Consider the following 23,124-nt stretch of genomic DNA (forward strand, 5'->3'; position numbering starts at 1 on the left):
CCAAAAAGCATGTCACACACGTCCCAACAATATATTCCATCTGACAGTTCTTTGCACATTCTCCCAATCTGTCTGTCCTTCTACAAATTTTGCTTCTTCAACACTTCAATGTCCCTCCACAAACTTGGCCACAAAGCCAATAATTCCATCATCCAAAGCATTCGTGTAAAGAAGCAGTCCCAATATACCGATACTTGTGGTATACCACTAGTCACTGAAAGTCAACCAAAATATTGACTGTCCATTTCCCTCCACAGATGCTGCCTGACTCACTGAGTTCTTCCAGTTCCTTTGTGGTGCTTCTTTCCCCAGACTACTTTGCTTGGCAAGTCATTCCAGCTGGTGTAAACACCTTCAGTCAAAGTTTTCTCTAAAACCAGCTAGTTCTATCAGAATAAACAAAACTGGGGAAAAGGGAAGATGAGTCTTTATTTCTATAATATAATCATTCAGGATTCTTGCATGCGATGCTGAATATCTCTAATCAACGTTCCTAATCTGGTGTGTTCTAACTTTCCAGTCTCGCTGCCTTTCGCTTTCAACTGATCTCTTTGCTAGATCTTCCCCAGGATTCCCTGCTGCTCCTGTCGTGTTGACCTCGCATGATCTAGTCTCTCTGGAGCCTCCGTTTTTGCTTACCATTGACTTGAACAGATTTCAACTGCCCATCTTCTTCCACTTCTACTCTCTCTTCACCGTTCTCCACGATCCTAGGACAGGTCAGAAACACACAGGTTACACTTTGATTATGGCAAGAAGAAAGAGCGCGTGCACACACACACGCTGATAGTCTTAACACCCTGCTGCCATCCAGTACACAAGTACACTATTATGTTTTGTACCTGAATACCCTGCCACCCTTCCACCTACCCCCTCTTAGACTCAGACACATTCTTATCCTGCATCAGTCACTTTTCATCTTTATTGCTGCTATTTTTTATTGCTGTTATTTTAGACCATAAGACATAGCAGCAGAATTAAGCCAGTTAGCCCATTGAGTCTGCTCCACCATTCAATCATAACTGGTCTTTTTGTCCCCTCTTCAGGTCCACTCCCCATCCTTCTCCTTGCAACCCCTGATGCTCTGTCCAATCAGGAACCTATCAAGCTCTGTCATAAATACACCCAATGTCCTAGCCTCCACAGCTGCCTGTGCTATTAAATTCCACAAATTCACCACCCTCTGGCTAAAGAAACTTCTCTGTATCATGTTTTAAATAGACACCCCTCTATCCTGAGGCTGTGCCCTCTTGTCCTAGACTCCCCCACCATGGAAAACATTCTTTCCACATCTACTATCTAGGCCTTTCAATATTCGAAAGACTTCAATGAGATTCCCCCTCACCCTTCTCAATTCCAGTGACTACAGACCCAAAGCCATCAAACATTCTTCGTATGATCACTCTTTCATTCCTGGAACCATCCTTGTGAACCTCCTCTGAACCCTCTCCAAAGCCAGCTAACGATGAGCCCAAAACCGTTCACAATACTCAAGGTGAAGTCTCAGCATCACATCCCTAGACCATTCTAGACCTCTTGAAATGAATGCTAACATGGCATTTGCCTTCCTCACCACCGACTCAACCTGCAACCTCAACCTCCGTTAGTCTCGACAGACCATGGATTTGTGCCTTGGCAAGTTTCCAGGGCACAAGCCTGGGCAAGGTTTTTTTTTTAAACGGAAGACCAGCAGTTGCCCAAGCTTGCAAGTCTCCCCTCTCCACACCACCGATGTTGTCCAACGGAAGGGCATTAGGACCCATACAGCCTGGTGTCATCACAGAGCACTGTGTGGTTAAGTGCCTTTCTCAAGGACACACAGACAAGGCTCGAACTCGCGACCTTCAGATCACTAGACCAACGCCTTATCCACCTGGCCACGCGCCAACACACCTGCAAGTTAACCTTCAGGGTGTTCTGTACAAGGACTCCCAAGGACCTCTGCATATCAGATTCCTGTATTTTCTCCCTGTTTAGAAAATAGTCTGCCCATTTATTTCTACAACCGAAGTACATGACCATGCATTGTCCAACATTGTATTTCATTTGCCACTCTCTTGCTTATTCTCCTAATCTGTCCAAGTCCTTCTGCAGCCTACCTGTTTCTTCAATATTACCTGCCTCTCCACCAATCTTCGTATCATCTGCAAACTTGGCAACAAAACCATCTATTTCATTATCTAAATCATTTATATACAGCACAAAAAGAAGCAGTCCCAACACCGACCAATGCAGAACACCACTCGTCACGAGCAGCCAACCATAAAAGGATCCTTCTATTCCCACTCACTGCCTCCTACCAATCAGCTAATACTCTAACAATACCAGTAACTTTCCTGTAATACCATGAGCTCTTAACATGGTAATCAGCCTCCTGTGTGGCGCCTTATCAAAGGTCTTCTAAAAGTCCAAAATTACAACATCCACTGCATCCCCTTTTATCTATTCTATGTGCAATCTTCTCAAATAATTCTAAAAGGTTCGTCAGGAAAGATTTCCCATGAAGGAAACCATGCTGTCTTTGTCCTTCCTTGTCCTGTGTCACTAAGTACTCCATAACCTCATCCTTAACAATTGACTCCAACATTTTCCCAACCACTGAGGTCAGGCTAACTGGTCTATAATTTCCTTTCTGCTGCCTTCTTCCTTTCTTAAAAAGAAAGGAAGTTGCAATTATCCAGTCCTCCAGAACCAAGTCAGAGTCCAATGATTTTTGAAAGATCATATTACTAATGCCTCCACAATCTCTACCACTACTTCTTTCAGAACCCTATTTCATCTGGCCCAGATGACTTATGTACCCTTAGGTCTTTCAGCTTTTTGAGAACCTTCTTCCTTGTATTAGTAACTGCATTAATTTCTCTTCCTTCACACCTTAGTGTCTTCCACAATGAACACTGATGCAAAATACTCATTTAGATCATCTGCCATCTCCTTGGCCCCTGTTGTTATTTCTCCAGCCTCATTTTCTAGTGGTCCTAAACCACTGTCATCTCTTTTTCCTCCTAACTAGCTAGTTCTGCAACAGGATGGTATGGCATCCACAGAGCCCTGATCTCAACATCATCAAGGCTGTCTGGGATTACCTTGAGAGACAGAAGCTAGACAGCCAAAGTCTGCAAAAGAACTGTAGCAAGTTCTCCAAGATGCTTGGAACGATCTTCCAGCTGATTTTCTTATAAAATTGCACAACAGTGTACCTAAGACAACTACTGCAGAGTTAAAGGCAAACAGTACTCACACTAAATATTAATTTGATATAACTTTTAAAAAACTGTACTGTTCTTTATAGTAATTTTTTGATATTTAGAAACATTAAATTTCATTAGTTTTGAACGAATCTTTGCTTTACAGATTTTTTTTTTACTTGTAAGACTTCTGCATAATACTGTACAAGAAATCAAGGTACGATCTACAGAAGGCTAGCTTAAGAATGAAAAAACAATTCCAATTGAGGTTAGAGAAGGAATCTGATAGCACGTCAGGTCTGGCAGGATTTGCAAGCCATTACTTCCTACAAAGTGAAATCTAACATTGTGAATGGCTGTGATGCTTCATTCCCAAATGAGCTCAACACCTTTTATGCTTGCTTTGAAAGGGAGAATAAAACTACACCTGTGTGAATTCTTGCAACATCCGGTGACCCTGTGATCTCTGTCCTGGAGGCCAATGTCTTTCAAGACAACATCTTTCAAGAGGGTGAACCCTCACAAGGTGTCAGGCTTAAATGGAGTATCTGGTAAGACTCTGAAAACCTGAGCCAACCAACTGACTAGAGTGTTCAAGGTCATCTTCGATCTCTCGCTGCTACAATCGGAGGTTCCCATTTGCTTCAACGGGGTGATAATCATACCAGTACCCAAGAACAGCAGGGTGAGCTGCCTCAATGACTATCGGCCAATGCCATGCACATTTACAGTGATGAAGCTTGGTCATGGCTAGAATCAACTCCTGCCTAAGCAAGAACCTAGACCTACTGCAGTTTGCCTCTTGCCACACTAAGTCCACAGTGGATACAATCTCACAGGCTCTCTATTCATCCTTGGATCAGCCTTATAACCTACATCAGGCTACTGTATTTTGACTGCAGCTCAGCACTCAACACAATCATACCCTCAGTTCTAATCAAAAAGCTCTAAAACATGGGCCTCTGTACCTCCCTGGTTCACTAACTTTCTCACTGATCTTTAATAACAGCTCATTACTAACAATCAACACTGGTGCAGCTCAAGGTGCTTAGTCCACTGTGTAGCCAGACACAGCTCAAACACCATCAATAAACTTGCCAATGACACATCACTGTTGGCAGAATTTCAGATGATGAATAAGGGACATAGGAGTGAGATAGATCAGCTGGTTGAGTAGTGCCATAGCAACAACCCTGCAGTCACTATCTATAAGACTGATTTTGGACTTCAAGAAGGCTACGTCAATGGAACACACACCAGTCCTCACTGAGGGATCAGAAGTGGAATGGGTGAGCAGCCTTAAGTTCCTAGGTATCTGGGCATCATCCAGGACATGCCCTCTTCTCATTGCTACCATCAAGGAGGTGGTACAGGAGCCTGAAGACACACAATCAATGTTTCAGGAACAGCCCCTCCACCATCATATTTCTAAACGGACTATGAACTCATGAGCACTTGCTCAGTATTTCCCATCTCTTTTAGCACTAGTTATTTATTTTCATATACTTCTTATTGTAACATCATTTATTACTATCTATTGAACTGTACTGCTGCCGCAAAACAACAAATTTCATTGATTTTTCTTTCTTTTAACATCACGTATACGTACGGTTCTTTCCTCCTGTTATATACCCCTAGGGTTCATTTTATTCTGTGGACTGTCACTTTAAAAATGCCGAAAGAATGAGACTGACTTTTAGACACTGTTGGATTTCTACTGATTACAAAGTTGTTTGGTTACTATGGTGAGAGAGGTGAAGTTATTTGATGGACAATGAATGTTTATGGTTTCTCGCAGCTACAGTCAAGATGGATTCGGTCAATGGAAGACACCCGTGAGTCGGTCGCTGGTTTAAACTTTCAGCAGCCCAAAGGGGTGAGTTGAGATTGATCCAGAGTATTGATAAATGACTCTCACAAGTGCTGCAACTAGATGAAGTTTGCAGGAAGAGAGGAGAGGAGAGGAAGGTTTGAAACAGAAGAAACCTAGTGACAAAGAGATCAGTTTTTGGACTTTCTCTCTCTCTCTCCAAGTAGCCCATGAGGGTGAGTTTGTTTCCATTTGAATACGAAAGTGTGACTGTCACTTAGTTATTCCACAGAAGTGGCTTCTTGGGTGAAGGGGAAACCTTTGTGAATACTACATGTGTGTTTACCCTTTGTCGGGGTGTGGTAGTTCACTGAAGAAAGGCACCCCTGTGGCAAATCACTGTTGGAGTTATTCCGTATGTCGTGGAACTGGATAAGTGGCCATCATGCTGTGTGTGATTGCGGTAACCTTGTGGAATCTACCAGTGTGTCGACCCTTGCCTGGGTGGTGGTTCCCTTGAAGACGACCCCCATTGTGATAAGCTACTGCTGGTGATAATCCATACGTGGATTCTGTTTGAGTATCCTGTGGCGGAGATAAAACCTACTACTATTGTTATTTTGTATTGCTGTTGTGGAATTTGTGGAATACCGACCTAACTGCCCTCTCACGTTTGCCTTTGGATTACAAATAAACCTGAGGATTGAACTGAATTTTCTTACATACCATCATAAGACTGTATCAGTTACCACCTAAGCTTGAAGAAGTTTGGGGATTTATATATTTACACCTATATATGCATTACACCGTTAACTCTTGATTTACCTGGTTTAAGTTACTATATGACATAGTCACTAAAATAGTGTTTTGTTAACAGCAAAACCAGACTCCAGGTGTGTTCTATTGCTGCTGATACTTCTACAGAGTTGCATGTACGCGACACTCCCAACACTTTAAATAACATTTAATCCCTTTGATCATCTATGTTCCTTCTTATGAAGACAAGTTGATCAAACTAGGGCTTTTCTCTTTGGAGAAAAGAGAACGAGAGGAGACTTAATAGAAGCGTACAGGATAATAAGAAGCACAGATCGAGTGGACAACCAGAGACTTTTTCCCCAGGGTAGAAATGGCTAATATGAAAGGACATCATTTTAAGGTGATTGGAGTCAAGTTTATAGGAGATGACAAAAGTAGTTTTTTTTTGTTTTTTTTTCCCCGCAGAGTGGTAAGTTCACGCTGCCAGGTGTGATGAGCAGAGGCAGATGCATTAGGGACATTTAAGTGTCTGTTAGATAGGCACATGGATGAAGAAAAATGGAGGGCTATGAAGGAAGGAGGGTTAGAAATTGCAGTTGGTTAATGGATTGCCACAACATCATGGGCCAAAAAGCTTCTCAATGTTCTGCATGGAAACAGATAGTGAAATGTGTCACTTGCCTTAACAACCAACACACCCAAGGACTTGTAGGGGGCTGCCTGCAAGTGTTGCCACACATTCTGGTGCGAACATTGCATCCCCACAACGTTCAGTAGACCAACACGAGCATCAAGAACAACAGCAAATCAAGTCAGTCAGAGAGAGATCCTCCTCCTCCTCCTCCACAGGCCATTTCTGGGCCTCAGAAACATAGAAAACCTACAATACACACCCTTCGGCCCACAATGCTGTGCCGAACATGTCCTTACCTTAGAAATTACCTTGGATTACCCATAGCCCTCTGTTTTTCTAATCTCCATCTACCTATCTAAAAGTCTCTTAAAAGACCCTATCGTATCCGCCTCCACCACCGTTGCCAGCAGCCCATTCCACACACTCACCACTTTCTGTGTAAAAAACTTACCCCTGACATCTCCTAGCACCTTAAAGCTGTGTCCTCTTGTGGCAACCATTTCAGCCCTGGGAAAATGGCTTTGACTATCCCACACAATCAATGCCTCTCATCATCTTGTACACCTCTATCCGGTCACCGCTCTGTCTCCATCGCTCCAAGGAGAACAGGCCAAGTTCACTCAACTTGTTTTCATAAGGCATGCTCCCCAATCCAGGCAACATCCTTGTAAATCTCCTCTGCACCCTTTCTATGGCTTCCACAATCTTTCTGTAGTGAGGCAACCAGAACTGAGCACAGTACTCCAAGTGGGGTCTCACCAGGGTCCTATATAGCTGCAACATTACCTCTCGGCTCCTAAATTCAATTCCACGATACACCATATGCCTTCTTAACCAGAGAGTCAACCTGTACAGCTGCTTTGAGCATCCTATGGACTCTGACCCCAAGATCCCTCTGATCCTCCACACTGCCAAGGGTCTTACCATTAACACTATATTCTGCTATCATAGTTGACCTACCAAAATGAACCACTTCACACTTATCTGGGTTGAAATCCATCTACCACTTCTCAGCCCAGTTTTGCATCCTATCAATGTCCCGCTGTAACCTCTGACAGCCCTCCACACTATCCACAACACCTCCAACCTTTGTGTCATCAGCAAATTTACTAACTCATCCCTTCACTTCCTTGTCCTGGTTATTTATAAAAATCACGAAGAGTAAGGTCCCAGGACAGATCCCTGAGGAACACCACTGGTCACCGAGTTCCATGCAGAATATGACCAGTCAACAATCACTCTTTGCCTTCTGTGGGCAAGCCAGTTCTAGACTTGCCCTTGGACTCTCAGATTCACAGACATCAGGCCTCCTAGGCCAGACTCACTGTCTTTACCTTTGGACCTCTACTTCCATATGCGGCTTTGGTCTTCGACCTTCGGGAAAACTCCACCCCCTACCTCACTCACACATCCCCTGCACTGTCACACTAAACAGTCCCTGAGCAACAGCTTGAAATGACCATGTCTTGAAATGATCTGAATGGATGACGTGTAAAACACCATAAGACACAAGAGCAGAATTAGGCTCTTCAGCCATCAAGTCAGATCTGCCATTCCATTGTAGTTGATTTATTATCCCTCTCAGACCTGATTCTCCTGCAATCTAATCAAGAATCTATCAACTTCCTCTTGAAATATACAGTACACAATGACTTGGCTTCCACAGGCACCTGTGGCAATGAATTCCACAGATTCATTACCCTCTAGCTAAAAAAATTCCTCCACATCTCTGTTCTAAATAGGCATCCCTCTATTGGGAGGTTGCGCCTCCGGTCCCAGATTCCCCCACGAAAGGACCGATTCTGGTCAAGATGGCGCCAGCGAACAAAATTCCCCTCGGTCAACATCTTCTAGATAGCTCACGAAAACGTCCTTTTTTACTTCCTTTACATCTGCTTTTCACCTTACATGCTAGAGCCTGTGATTTACAGTTTGGAGATGGTTGAGTGATCCAGCAGTTGCCCTCTCCGAGAAGATTCTGGGAAGCCAGCACACACTCACTTGGCCTCAATGTAAAGGAACTTCAAGTCAGGGTGCGAGCCTATGTTTGGCTCCATTTCACCAGTTATTAATCCATTAATTGCTGATTAAGGCATCAAAGAAGAGTGAGACATCGAGGTAAATTCCAAAGACAAGCAGGAGTTCAACACCAACTGCCTTCCTTTGGATCGCTGCCAGAGAAGGAATCTGTGAGCAGCCCATTGCTGTGTGGCTCGCTTTGGCAGGTGGTAGGCCTCTCTGCCTTGTGTTGTGTCCCTCTCTTTCCATGAATGTCACTGATATCATAGGATGGTATCGTGGTTCTGTGCTTATGGATTAGACTATTGCACTTATGGACTGTGGATGTTTTCAGACTTATGGTTTTCATATTCTGAGTTTTTTTTAAATCACCCATTCCCTTTCTGTTTTGTTGTGCAAGGGGACGGTGTTGTGGGGGAGGGGGAGTGAGGTTCTGTTGTGTTCTGTTAGTTTTTTGTGCAGAGGATTTGTTTTTTGGGGGGGGAGTTGATACTCCTGTTCCATTTTCTGTGGAGGAGGGGGTTTTTGGGGGTTATTGATCAATATAGCATTCTTTTCAGTGCGGGGGAGAAGGGAGAATCAATATTTCTCTCTGAACGACCTTCATGTCTTTCTTTGTTTGGTGGCTATCTGGAGAAGACAAATTTCAGAGTTGTATTTGGATACATGCTTTGATAAAAAATGTACTTTTGAACCTTTAAAAAGGAAAAATGCTCTCCACATCCACTCTATTTATATCTTTCAGTATTCAATAGCTTTTACTGAGATTCCTCTAAACAGAAGTGAGTACAGGCCAAAAGCCATCAAAAGCCAGCAAATAATTAAAAAGACAATGGAGAAGGTAATGGATGTAGGTAAAAGTGGAAGAATAAAAAGACAGAGTGTGTCAGGAGGGGAAAGAATGTATGGAGATAAGCGTAAAGTTGTACAAAAGGAAAAGGTAGGAAATAAGTGTCAAACATATTTGAAAGTCCTTTAATTTGAATGCACGTAGTATTAGGAATAAAATTGATGAGTTGACGGTACAAATAGTTACGTATGGTTATGATATTGTGGCAAATATGAAAACATGGCTGCAGGGTGACCGGGACTGGGAATTAAACATACAAGGGTATTTGACAATTAGGAGAGACAGGCAAGAAGGAAAAGGAGGTGGGGTGGCTATGTTAATAAAGCAAGAAATCACTGCAATAAAGCGAAATGATATTGGCTCAAAGGATCAGGATAACGAAACAATTTGGGTAGAAATAAGAAATAGTAAAGGGAAAAAAGCAGTGGTGGGAGTAGTCTATAGGCCTCCAAACAGCTGTAACTCAGTTGGTCGGAGCATAAATCAGGAAATAGTCGGGGCTTGTAATAAGGGAACAGCTATAATTATGGGGGATTTTAACTTTCACATATTAACTGGACTAATCAAGTCAGACATGGCAGCCTTGAAGAAGAATTTATTGAGTGTATTTGGGATGGGTTCCTTGAACAATACGTTACTGAGCCGACAAGGGGGCAAGCAGTCTTAGATCTGGTCCTATGTAAAGAGACAGGACTAATAAAAAATGTCCCAGGAAAGGATTCCCTTGGAATGAATGACCATAACATGGTCAAATTCCATATTCAATTAGAGGATGAGAGGGTTGGATCTCAAACAAGCGTACTGAGCTTAAATAAAGGAGACTATGATGGTATGAGAGCGGAATTGCTTAAGATGGATTGGGAAAATAGATTAAAGGGTAGATCGGTATTTGATCAGTGGTGTTTATTTAAGGAGTTATTTTACAACTATCAAGAAAAATATATTCCACTGAAGAAAAAAGGGTGTAAAAGAAAAAGTAGTTATCCGTGGCTAAGTAAAGAAATAAAGCAAAGTATACGACTAAAAAGAAAGTTATATAAGGTAGCTAAATCTAGTGGGAAGATTGAAGATCGAGAAGCTTTTAAAGATCAGCAGCGGAGGACATTGAAACCCTGCAGGGGGACATAGATAGGCTGAGTGATTGGGCAGACATTTGGCAGATGAAATATAATACTGACAAGTGTGAGGTCTTGCACTTTGGCAGGAAAAATATCAAAACTGCTCATAATAGTCCAAGTGTGGTCTGATTAATACCTATGAAGCCTCAGCATTACATCTTTGCTCTTGTATTCTAGTCCTCTCGAAACGAATGCTGTTGTTGTATTTGCCTTCCCTACCACCAACTCAACCTGCAAGTTAACCTTTTGGACCAGAGAATCCAGCACAAGGATTCCCAAATCCTTTTACACCTGAATTTTAAATCGTCTCCCATTTGGAAAATAGTCTGCGCCATTGCCAAAGGACAATGCCATATACTTCCCTACACTATATTCCATTCAACGCTTCTTGGCCTATTCTCCCCATTTGTGCTCATGCTTCCTCAACATTATCTGCTCCTCCATCTATCTTTATATTGTCTACAAACTTGGCCACAAAGCCATCAATTCCGTCATCCCCCAGATCATTGACATGGAACATGAAAAGAAGCAAAACCAATACTGACCGCTTGGAACATCACTAGCCAGCAGCAGCCAACCAGAAAAGGCCCCCTTTATTCCCATTCTTTTCCTCCTGCCAGTCAATTTTCTATCCATGCTAGTATCTTTCCTGTAATACAATGGGTTCTTACCTTGTTCAGCAGCCCTACATGCAGCAACTTGTCAAAGGCCTTTAGAAACCCCAAGTAAACAAAATCCATTGCCTCTCCTTTGTCTATTCCCCCTGTTATTTTCTCAAAAAATTCCAACAAATTTATCAGGTCAGGCAAAATTTCCCCTCATATAAACCTTGCTGACTTTGTACTACTTTACCATGTGCCTCCAAGTACCCGAAAATGTCATCCTTAATAATAGACTTGAACAGCTACTCAACCTCTGAAGTCAGTCAATAATTTCCTTTCTCTGTCTCCCTCCTTTCTTGAAGAGTGGAGTGACATTGCAATTTTCTATTCCAGAATCCAGTGATTTTTTTTTTAAAAAGTCATTACCAATGCCTCCACACTCTTCAGCTACCCTTTCAGAACCCTGGGGGGTGGTCCATCTGGTCCAGGTGGCACATCTACAGTACCGTCAGACTTTTCAGCTTCCCAAGCACCTTATCCTTATTAATAATAACTTCAAATTCCCCCTATTGGAATCCAACACCAATCTTATCTGTATATTACATCTACCTGTATATTTAGATCCCCCATGACTATCATAACATTGCCCTTATTACATATCTTTTCTATCTCCCATTGTAATTTACATCCCACCTCCTGGCTACTGTTTGGGGGCCTGTGTATAACTCTCATAAGGATCTTTTTATCCTTGCAGTTTCTTAACTCTATACACAAGGATTCTGCATCTTCTGACCCTATCCAACCTCTTTCTGAGGATTTAATTTCACAGAACCATCCCCCCCTCTGTACCAACCTGCCTGTCTTTTCAAGACAAGGCCTATTCTTGGATTTTAAGCTCCCAACTATGATCTTCTTTCAGCCACAACTCAATGATGCCCACAACGATTTACCTGTCTATCTCTAACTGTGATACATCACCTTCCTTATTCCGTATTTTGTGTGCATTCAAATATAACACCTTCAGTCCTGCTTCCATCACCTTTTGAGTTTGCCGTGTTACACTTCAACTCATCTTATTAGAAGTAATTTTGCCCTGTCATCTGCCTGTCGTTCCTCACACTCACTACACACTGCATCTACTTGTATACCCCTATCACTCCATTTCCCACCCCCATGCCAAATTAGTTTAAACCCTCCCTAACAGCAAACCTGCCCACAAGGATATTGGCCCCTCTCGGGTTCAGGTGTAAACTGCCCCTTTTCTACAGGTCATACCTTCCCCAAATGAGATCCTAGTGATCCAGAAAACCCCTGCCCTCTGCACCACTTCCTCAGCCACTTATTCACCTGCCAAATCATTCAATTTCTGCCCTGACTAGCACATTACTGGGAGTAATCTACAGATTACTACGTTGGAGGTCCTGATCATCAGCCTCTTTCCCAGCTCCCTATACTCATTGTACAGGACCTTTTCCCCATTTTCTACTCATGTCATTGTTGCCAAAATGCATCACAACCCCTGGCCACTCACCCTCACTCTTGAGAATCTTCTGCAGCTGCTCTGAGATACCCGGGATCCTCACAGCTGGGAGGAAACACACCATTTTGGCTTCAATTTTGCAGCCATAGAATCTACTGTCCATCTCCCTAACTATCAAGCCTCCTATCACTATCATCCAGCTTAACTTTACCCTTCCTTGCTGAGTCTCAGAGCTGGCCGCAGAGCCACTGGCCTGACTGCCGCTGCTGAGCCCTGATAGGTTATGCTTCCCCCCTCAAGCAGAATACAAAGGGATATGCTTGTTGCTGAGGGGAATGACCACAGGGGAACCTGCACTAACTGCTTACTCCCCTTATTCCTCCTGGTATTATCTGGCACCTGCACTCAGTAAAAGTATCTATGAGGTTTTCAGCCTCCCAGATGGTCCTGAGTACATCCAACATCAGCTCCATTTCCTTGATCTCGTCAGTCAGGAGCTACCTGCAGGTGCACTTCCTGTGGATGTAGTCATTAAAGAGACCATTAGGTACCCTTAAGTTCTACATATCACAGGAGAAGGATTCTACCAGACTGTTACACTTGTTACATCTCTAACTTCTCAAACTTAATCTCTAGCCTACAACTGTTTTCATCCAAGCCTGTTGAACCAAAGCCTGACCACTCTTACACTGGCCCACTCCAAAAGCAGCCGTTTCACATAAATCTTGCTTCTTTTTATTGGCCCTTACTAAGTTACTATTAACCCGAGCAATTTCCCACTACACAGGTAAGTCCCAACATGCTTTTTAAAACTTGTGTGTAAAGTCCACAAGGAACTGTCTCCAACTGACTCCATGACGTCCTGCTCCACAGACAAGTCCCAACAGGCCTTGCTTGCTTTTTAAAAGAAAAACAGGTGTTCCTTGAACATATGTGACATGATGTCCACACTCTTGTACTCCTGTTGGGGCACAGCCCATCTAGTCCATGTATCAAACTGCAACTGAACCAGATACCCCACCATACCTTTCCCATTCATATACTTAGATATACTTACCTAAACACCACAGATGTTGGAATTGAACCTGCATCCAGCACTTCCACTGGCAGCTTGTTTCACACTCACACCACCCTCTGAGTGAAGGGCTTCGCCATAGCCCTCCATTATACACAATTCTCATACTAGATACTCACTTTCTGGTGGTTACTTGTTTCCCATTAATGAACTTTGTGGAGGTTGAGACTGATCGGAAATGGCCCATTCCAACCCCACCAATATTGGTGGAGAAAGACGAGAACTCTGCCAACAATAAGAGGCACTGGTTAGTTCAGTGTTGAGCTGAGTACCACCAGACTGAAAAACAGTTACTTTCCCCAAGCAGCAAGACTGAACAAAACCTACACCCATTAACTCCATGACATACAATCAATGGAAACAAGCTATTTATTCATATTGTGTGTTATTTTAATTATATGTTCGTTATCTTTTTCTTGTGCTGCATCAGAACAGAGTGACAATTATTTCATTCTCCTTTACACTTGCATACAGGAAATGACATTAAACAATCCTGAATCTTGAATTTGACATTTCCACTCTGAGATAAAGAGTTCAGCTTACTACATCATTGATGTCTCTCATAATTCTATAAACTTCGATCAAGTCTTCCCTCAAGACTCCAATGCTTTTCTAAAAAAGATTAGCTTTATTTGTCAAAGGTATATCAACACATCCAGTGAAATGCGTCAATTTCATCAATGACCAACACAGTCTGAGGGTGAGCTGGGGGCAGCCCACAAGTATTGCCATGCTTCTAATACCAAAATACACAAGTTACTAACTCTAACTGTACGTCTTTGGAATGTGGGAGGAACCAGAACATCTGGAGAAAACCCACATGGTCACTGGTTGTTTGTCAGTCTTTGCTTATGCATAGTTGTTCATAAATTCTGTAATTCTTTATTTTCCTGTAAATGTCTGAAAGAAATTGAATCTTAAAGTACTGTATGATAGTGAAGGGCAAGTCACAGAGTATATTTAAAGTGAAGGCTGACAGGTTCTTAAGTAGTGGGGTGTTAAAGATTACTGGGAGAGGATAGGAGAATGGGGTTGAGGGGGATAATAAATCAGCCAAAATGGAATGGCAGTGCAGACTCGATGGGCTGAATGGCCTAGTGCTGCTCCCATGTCTTATTGTCTAAGTTAGAGTAGGCTAAAAAGGCAGCACAGTATTGTGGGCCAAAAGGCCTGTAACTGTGATGTAGTGTCTATGTTCTATACACATACTTTGATAATAAATTTGAATTTGACTTTGAATGACCATCGGTTATTGTTTCTTTTACCAATTACTTACACTGAAGGTTTTCTTTACATTGGCCAGCTACACATTAGCACATTGTTGGGATGTTGTTAGGAAATCAAAGCACACAGGAGAAATCCACAGGGGAGAAGGTCCAAACTCCACACAGACACACCTGAGGCCACAGTCAAACCAAGGTCATCGGAAAAACAAGGAAGCAGCACTAAATTTGGGCGGCACGGTAGCAGAGGGAGGTGGAAAAATGGGATTGGGGAAAAGAAATCAGCAATGATGGAATGGTGAGGCAGACTCAATGGGCCGAATGGCCTAATTCAGCTCCTGCATCCAATGGTTCTAAAGTCCTAGAATTTTATGCTGGGTCACACTGAGAGACATTCAGGCAGATTTACAAAAGATGAGGTAAAGGAGCAGCATGGTAGCGTAGCAGTTAGCGTTCTGCTTTGCAGTGCCAGTGATCAAAAGATCAGTGCTCAATTTTCTCCACTTTCTGTAAGGAGTTTCAACCAGCAGGTTAGTTAAACCCATGATTGTGTGGGTTTCCTCTGGATACTCTGGTTTCCATAGACGTTCCAAAGACATATGGGTTAGGGTTTGAGTTGTGGGCATGCGATGTTGGTGGCATTAGAGAAGGCCCAGAGAAGGTTCACAAGTTATCCTGGGAAGGAAAGGGTTAATGTATGAGGGAGCGTTTGATGGTTCTGGGCCTGTACTCTCTGAAGTTTAGAAGAACGGAGGGACTCATTGAAATCTCTCGAATATTGAAAAGCCTAGATACTGTAGAGTGGATGTGGAGAGGATCTTTTCTATAGTGGGGGAGTCTCAGACCAGAGGGCTCAGCCTCAGAATAGAGGGATGTCCCTTTTAAACAAGTGATGAGGAGGAATTTCTTAAACCAGATGGTGATGAATCCGTGGAATTCATTGCCACAGATGGCTGTGGAGATGTAACCTGAAGGGATAGCTTACCTGCCAGTTGGTTAGCACTTCCATCAGTCCAGTTGCTGATTAGCCTGTCCGAAGGATGCGGCAAGTCTCGTCCATTGGCTGGCTTTTGCCCTACCGCACTGGCTTCTGGTCCAGGCACCACAGGGTTATAAGAATAGTGCAACTGTGAGCCTCGCTCTCTTTCTGCTAGGGGCTCGCTCCTTCAGACTGGGTCATGACCAGGACTGAAGGATCATAAGGAAAGTGTGCTGCAGAGAAGAGGGCCCATGTGCACACTTAGATAAGTACTGTTTATTGAATGTTCAGTGTTGTAGTTGTGTAACTTGGGGGGACTTAAACTACCCATTTGAGTTGGAAGTGTTATTAGGCTACTTAATAAAAATATTGCAGTGGCAGAGGTGATTAACCAAGAAATAACTGAGGCTTGTAAAAACGGAATGGGGGATTTTAACTTGCACATAGATTGGGTGAATCAGGTTGGTCAAGGTAGTCTTGAGGAGGACTTCATAGAATGCATCTATGTGGCTTTCTTGAGCAGCACGTTAGTGAACCTACAAGGGAAAATACTATCTTAGATCTAGCCCTGTTCAATGAGACAGGTAAGATTAATGATCTTACAGTCAGGGATCCTCTTGGAAAGAGTGATCACAGTATAATTGAATTTCGCATACAGATGGAGGATGAAATAGTTAGATCTAGAACTAGTGTATTATGCTTGAACAAGGGAGACTACAACAGGATAAGGGAGGAGTTGGCTAATGTGGACTGGGAGCACAGGCTATTTGGTAGGACAGTTGAGGAACAGTGGAATACTTTCAAAGAGATTTTTCACAGTGCTCAGCAAAAGTATATTTTGGTCAAAAGTAAGGACAGTAAGTGTGGGGATATCCAGCCTTGGATAACTAAGGAAATAAAAGATAGTATCAAATTAAAAGCTCATGTGTACAAAGTCGCAAAGAGTAGTGGGAGATTGAAGGATTGGGAAAAATTTAAAAAGCAACAAAGAACAACTAAACAAAAAATAAGGGAAGGGAAGATTGAGTATGAAAGTAAATTAGCACAAAATATAAAAACAGATAGGAAAAGTTTTTAAAAAATATATAAAGCGGAAGAGGATGGCTAAAGTCAACGTAAGCAGGGGTATATCTACAGAAAATAGCATCTATGGCAAGCACTGAAATTGCGTCTGGTCCAAAATCTGACACCCAACTTTTAGATAACTACCATAATATCAGCTCAAAAATACAAGTCAAGCTCCTTAATCTTTTAATTAACAAATTATGGCACTACATGAAAATTATAACTGCACCTTCCTTGCCTTCACTGATGCAAATTGGTCTATGATATGATCAAAGTCAGTTTTTTTTCAGTTTCCTCTCTTTCTACACTCAGTAGAGCAAGATCACAGAGTCTGCCTTGACCCATGGAGGCTCTCAAATACGAAAGTATTAGTTTTAACTTGCTGAATGATCTCTCATAGCTGGCGATGGAAACTGCAATGGTTAGCATTATCTGAATAGCAATGTGAAGGTTGGGGAAGACGCTCTCATCTCCATACTGAACAATAAATTTAAGAAGCTGTTCAGGTCTTGATATTTTCATGTTGACCTGCCTTGATAGCAGCATTCTGTAATCCAAAATGCCTTCATATAGATGCTGTCCATCAACATCAGAGCTGTACAATTCACCCAAATTTTCGCACTTCTTTAGGTCGTGACTGTCTGTGCCGTAACACAGTCAATCGACATCGAGAAGGAACCCAAACTTGGCGTCGGTGCCGTGCAAATGGGGGAACCTTACATCCATTTCTCTGTGAAGACAGTCGAGTGTTCCCTTCATGATTCTTTCCATTTCTCCCTTAGCTGTTAAGGTCTCTCGAGTTCTCATCAGCCATTGTTTCTTTGGTCTCTGACATCTTTTAACTTCCAATATTCCATTCTTAACAGAGACTGAGTCCTTCTTCAAGTGACTCACTGACCAACACTTCTCTTTCATCATAAAAATGATCTCAGAGGGCTTTCAAACCCAGGGTAGCATTGTGGAAGTTCATGCTAGGATCCTGCAGCCACTTTTGAATATGGTCAATGCCAATGAGTACTTTGTTTCAAAATCCTAGCAAAATCAGAAAATCATAACTCAACATGCTGAGTTATAGTTACAGCTGCCTTGCGTCACTTCGTGTTTCACTGGTTTCATTTTCATTGTCTATCATGTCCTGGAGAACTTGAAGTATCTGCTCAAGGTACTTGTTGACGGGCTTCACTGCTTCCGTCCTTGCACTCCATCTGGTTTCAGACTCCGACTTAACAACCACAGACACAGTGTTTTTGAGTTTATCCCAGCACTGTGTTGAATGAGAGAAAAACATGTAGAGAGCTTCGATGGTTCCAAAAAACGAGACCATCATTATATCCTGCTTGCTGCATGCACACCCACCAAGTTGAGAGAGTGATTGTCGCAATTCACAAACACTGCCAGGTTGTTTTTCTCACTTATTCTTTGATGAACACCACTTCTGTGTCCAGCCAGCACAGCAGTGTTGTCATAGCACTGTAAACGACAATCTTGTAGCTCCATTTCATCTTTCTCTAGCTGTTTCAAGATGTCTTCAAGCTAGTTCTCAGCATCTTTCTGGCTTATCTGGATAAAACCAAGGGAGGACTCTCTTACATGGACTGTTTTCCCCTCAAAATCACCTTCCACATACTTCACTTGACATCTGCTCACGGTGTGCCTGATCAGGAGACAAGTCGAACATGAGACCATAGTACTTGGCTTTACAAATGCTTCTCAGTAAACTCTGGCAAACAGTGGATGCCATCATGGGGATGAATTCGTTCAGGACACCCGGTGAAAGATAAGACGTGGATCCAGGATGACTTTCCAAATGAGTGAGGTGTTCTTTTATGACAGTGCCCAAGATGGCCAGTAGTTTCAGTAAGCCAAGGAAATTTCCCACACTGCAGTCATCATCTAGCTGAAGTGACTCTGTGTCCTCACAAAGCCAGGTTCTGAGTCGCAAGGAATTTTATGCAGTGAAGGATTCTCATCAAGATATCACGCCACTTCTGCTTTTCCTTCTCAATCTGTGACTGAAATACCACATCAATAACTCCTCTGTTTCCAGCTAAATTTCTTTCCATTTCTTTCCACTGAATGAAGCATTCCCGATGATTCTTGGCATTTTCATGAACACTAATCCCTACAGGTGCTTTCCACTGGTTGAATCTACTTTCCTGCTCCAATGAGGATTGATGGTCTGACCGGGAATAGAGAAGACAACAGATACAAAATGCAGACCTTTTAGAAGGGGAATAGACCAGCCATGATCAAGCCATTTCCTCACCACGACCATTTCCTAATTTCCTCTTGAACCAAGTTTTGTTCACTGAGCGGTTATTTGTTGGTAGGAAAGGCCCCTCACTGTTCTGGAAATACTTCGAACCCAGCTTTATTATTTCTGTTCTCAATGCATCAGGCAGAATTGCTTTTCCAGTATCCTTGTCGAACTTCAGAAGTCCAATGTCATGCTGTTCAATCACTAGTAGTATGACAGTTCGAGGCTCTTTGATACCATCCAGTTCACTAGGTTCAGTGTCAACAGGTTCAATTTCATCAGGTAAAATCTTGTCAATCCACTCAACATCACCACCACCATCATCTTCGCCTCCTGTCATGTCCACGTTCTCTGTGGCAGCCTCCCTCTTAATCTCGTCACACTTGGGATTTATCTGACTTGACTTCCTCCTCGGCTAGTGACGCATTTGTACTAGATCCTCCTTCGGATTCTAACAAACCTGTAGCAGGTGCAGGCAACTCCATGGAACGTGTCCAACTACTTGTCCCGGGCTTTTCAAAGGAGGGCATGAAGAACTTGCTCGACTTCTTGGCTTCCTCCCCCTCCAACTTTCTTTCTTCTTCATGAGGAAACGTTTCATGGTCTTCTTACACAATGCTCTGAAATAAGGCCATCCTAGAGCTTCTCTCCCATGATAATCAAAGACAGATCATACATCTGAAGAAAATTCTTTTTTCACTATCTGAGGACGGCTTGTCTGACTTTAATAGAAAATGCTCAGTGGAGCACCCTCCCCCCGCTTCAAGTGGCACCCAGGGCACGTGCCATATCTTAGATATTCCACTGAACATAGGTCCCTTGGAAGACGAGAAGGGAAAATTGATATTGGGTGATTAAAAACTGGCTGAGGCATTGAACAACTATTTTGTGTTGGTCTTCATTGTGGAGGACACATCTAATATGCAAAAGAATGATGTTATAGACAAAATGGGAGGCGAGGACCTCAATAAAATCACTGTCACTAAAGAGAAATCGATGAGAAAACTAGAGGGCTTGAAGGTAGATAAGTCTTCTGGTCCTGATGGGATGCATCCCAGGGTGCTGAGGGAATTGGCAGAGGTTATAGTGGACGTATTGATAATCATTTACCAAAATTCTCTAGACTCTGGGCAGGTCCCGGCAGATTGGAAGAAAGCAAATATCATGTCACTTTTTTTTTTAAAAAGGATGTAGGCAAAAGACGGGCAACTATACGCCAGTTAGCTTAACATCTGTAGTTGGGAAAATGCTTCAAGCTGTCATTAAGGAAGAAATAACAAAGCATTTAAAAAGACGTGGTTCCATTAGACAGACGCAGCATGGATTCAGAAAGTGCAGGTCCTGTTTGACAAATGTACTGGTGTTCTTTGAGGACATAATGAGTGCAGGGGATAGAGGGGAACAGGTGGATGTTGTATACTTGGATTTCTAGAAGGTGTTTGATAATGTGCCGCACAAGAGACTTATAAATAAGATATGGATGCATGGAGTTGGAGGAAGTGTATTGGCACGGATAGTGCATTGGTTAACCAATAGAAGGCAGAGAGTTGGTATAAATGGGTGTTTCTCTGGTTGGCAGTCTGTGGTGAGTGGGGTACCACAGGGGTCAGTGCTGGGCCCGCAGCTGTTTACCATTTACATTGATAATTTGGAAGAGGGGATTGAGTGGAAGAGCAAATTGTACAGAGGATGTGGAGAGTCTGCAGAGGGATATAGATAGGTTAAGTGAGTGGGCCAAGGTCTGGCAGATGGAGTACAATGTTGGTAATTGCAAGATCATCTACTTTGGAAGGAATAATAGAAGAGCAGATTATTATTTAAATGGTGAAAAATTGCAGCATGCTGTTGTACAGAGGGACTTGAGAGTCCTTGTGCATGAATTGCAAAAAGTTGGCTTGCAGGTACAACAGGTTATTAAGAAGGCAAGTGGAATGTTGCCCTTCATTGCTAGAGGGGTTGAATTCAAGAGCAGGGAGGTCATACTGCAACTATACAGGGTACTGGTGAGACCGTACCTGGAGTACTGTGTGCACTTCTGGTCTCCTTACTTGAGGAAAGATATACTGGCTTTGGAGGCAGTGCAGAGGAGGTTCACCAGGTTGATTTCAGGGATGAAGGGGTTAATCTATGGGGAGAGATTGAGTCGTCTGGGATTATACTCTCTGGAATTCAGAAGAATGAGAGGGAATCTTATAGACAGATACAAAATTTTGAAAGGGATTGATAAGGTAGAAGTAGGAAAGTTGTTTCCATTGGTAGGTGAGACTAGAACTTGGGGACATTGCCTCAAGATGCAGAGGACGGAAATGAGGAGAAACTATTTTTCCAAAAGAGTGGTGAATCTGTGGAATTCTCTGCCCAGGGAAGCAGTTGAGGCTTCCTCACTAAATATACTTAAGATACAGTTAGATAGGTTTTTACATAGTAAGGGAATTAAGGGTTATGGGGAAAAGGCAGGTAGATGGAGCTGAGTTACAGAAAGATCAGCCATGATCTTACTGAATGGCGGGGCAGGCTCAATAGGCAGGATGGCCTACTCTTATGTTGACTGTTTTGTGTTGTAGTTTTATAGCTTAGGGAGCTTAGATAAGTACTTGATTGACTGAGATGCTTGGTCGAGTGCTTCACTGTTCACTTGTAAATAAATAGTTAACATGCTTACTCGCAATCATACCTTCTATCCCATTTACCGTATCCGCGAATCTGCTTCCACGTAACAGGAGGCCAAGTTAATGGATGTATTTACAGTGGAGGTTGATGGATTCTTGATTAGCAAGGGTGTCAAAAATTATAAGGAAAGAATAGCACAGCAGACATGATGGGCTGAATGGTTATGTCATATTGTCTTAGGAACAGACGCTTGTAGGCTTCCCCCAGCATGTAGTCCACTCTGTTGGTCATCGATGCAAACAATGCATTTCACAGCATGTACATTGGAACATTGAAACATGAGAAAATAAAGTTAATCTTTTATCTTTAACTGGAGCATCACAAAGCCACCTTCTCTTAACATGCACAGCACAGAACTTCCTTCAACCACACAGCAACCCAGTTTTCAACATACCTGATCCAGTGGGAAACGGGAATGAAAATAATGATTCAGGTGCATGTCGAGATCGGTTAATCCCAGCCATATCAGAAAATGGGCCAAAGTCATCTATCAAAAGAATAAAACAAAAACGTTAAAAGAAAATCTATCTGCTCGAGAAACTCGATCTTTCTACTGATGCTTCTATTAATGGAAATATTTTGTTTCTCAAGGAGAAATCTCATTAAGCCTATCAAATACTGAAAGGTCTAGATTAGTGGTCACCAACCTTTTTAAGCCCAAGATCCCCTACCTCGGCCTTAGTGAAAGGCAAGATCAACTTACTAAATCGATTAGTTACACGCATGCACACCGGGCAGAAAAGACTGGAAATAAAACCCCACAACCCAGAAGAAATAATGTATGTACACCAGGGGTCACCACCCTTTTTTGCACCGTGGACTGGTTTAATATTGACAATATTCTTGCGGACCGGCCAATGGCGGGGGGGGGGGGGGGAGGGGTTAAACACGATCGGAATACAGTGATACTTGAAGCAGGTTCTTTATGTCCAGTCTATTCCACAATTAAGTTTTTGTGGCTCTCAGCACTTAGCTTCTGTCCTGCGCTGCTCAGTTTTTTTCCGTTGAGAAAACTCAATGGGCTTGTCTTTAAGTGCAGGGTGCTTGGAATCAGGGTACCGAAGCAGTTTTGGGGGCTTCATTGCCTCATTAGACAACCTCCAGGCCCAAACTCCAGCCTCCCGCCTGCCCAGCGCCAGACACCTTGGTCAGGTGTGGCTGGTTGTGGGTGGGGTGAGAGGACGAGATCAAGGCCGGAGGTCCCCGTACCAGGGTCACGACGGTCGCAGTCCGGAGAGCGACCGACCGAGTGAGGAGTGCGGCACAGCGCGTGCCCGCCCCCCTTGTAGGATCTATCGGTCAACAAAAGTTTGGCTTGAGGGATGACTTTCAGTAGATCGCAGCGAGGTAGCTGCTTTGCTACTTACGAAACCCTGAGCCCAAATTAGGTCGTCT

The 23,124-nt window shown here is 42.9% G+C and overlaps 1 protein-coding gene across 7 annotated transcripts in view; it reads right to left on the reverse strand.

The window, feature by feature from the left end:
• The window catches only part of dnajb2 (DnaJ heat shock protein family (Hsp40) member B2), an 83,664-nt gene that overhangs the window by 24,964 nt on the left and 35,576 nt on the right, over nt 1-23,124 (reverse strand). For all 7 annotated transcript variants that reach the window (XM_059967598.1, XM_059967595.1, XM_059967597.1 and 4 more), the window contains 3 exons: nt 22,124-22,216; nt 13,655-13,760; nt 640-710 (listed from right to left, as the gene is read on the reverse strand). In XM_059967598.1, coding sequence (XP_059823581.1) covers nt 640-710; nt 13,655-13,760; nt 22,124-22,216 — 270 coding nt within the window. The remainder of the gene's footprint in view (nt 1-639; nt 711-13,654; nt 13,761-22,123; nt 22,217-23,124) is intronic.

Source organism: Hypanus sabinus, chromosome 4, assembly GCF_030144855.1.
Source record: "Hypanus sabinus isolate sHypSab1 chromosome 4, sHypSab1.hap1, whole genome shotgun sequence".
In the NCBI taxonomy this organism is placed as follows: domain Eukaryota; kingdom Metazoa; phylum Chordata; class Chondrichthyes; order Myliobatiformes; family Dasyatidae; genus Hypanus; species Hypanus sabinus.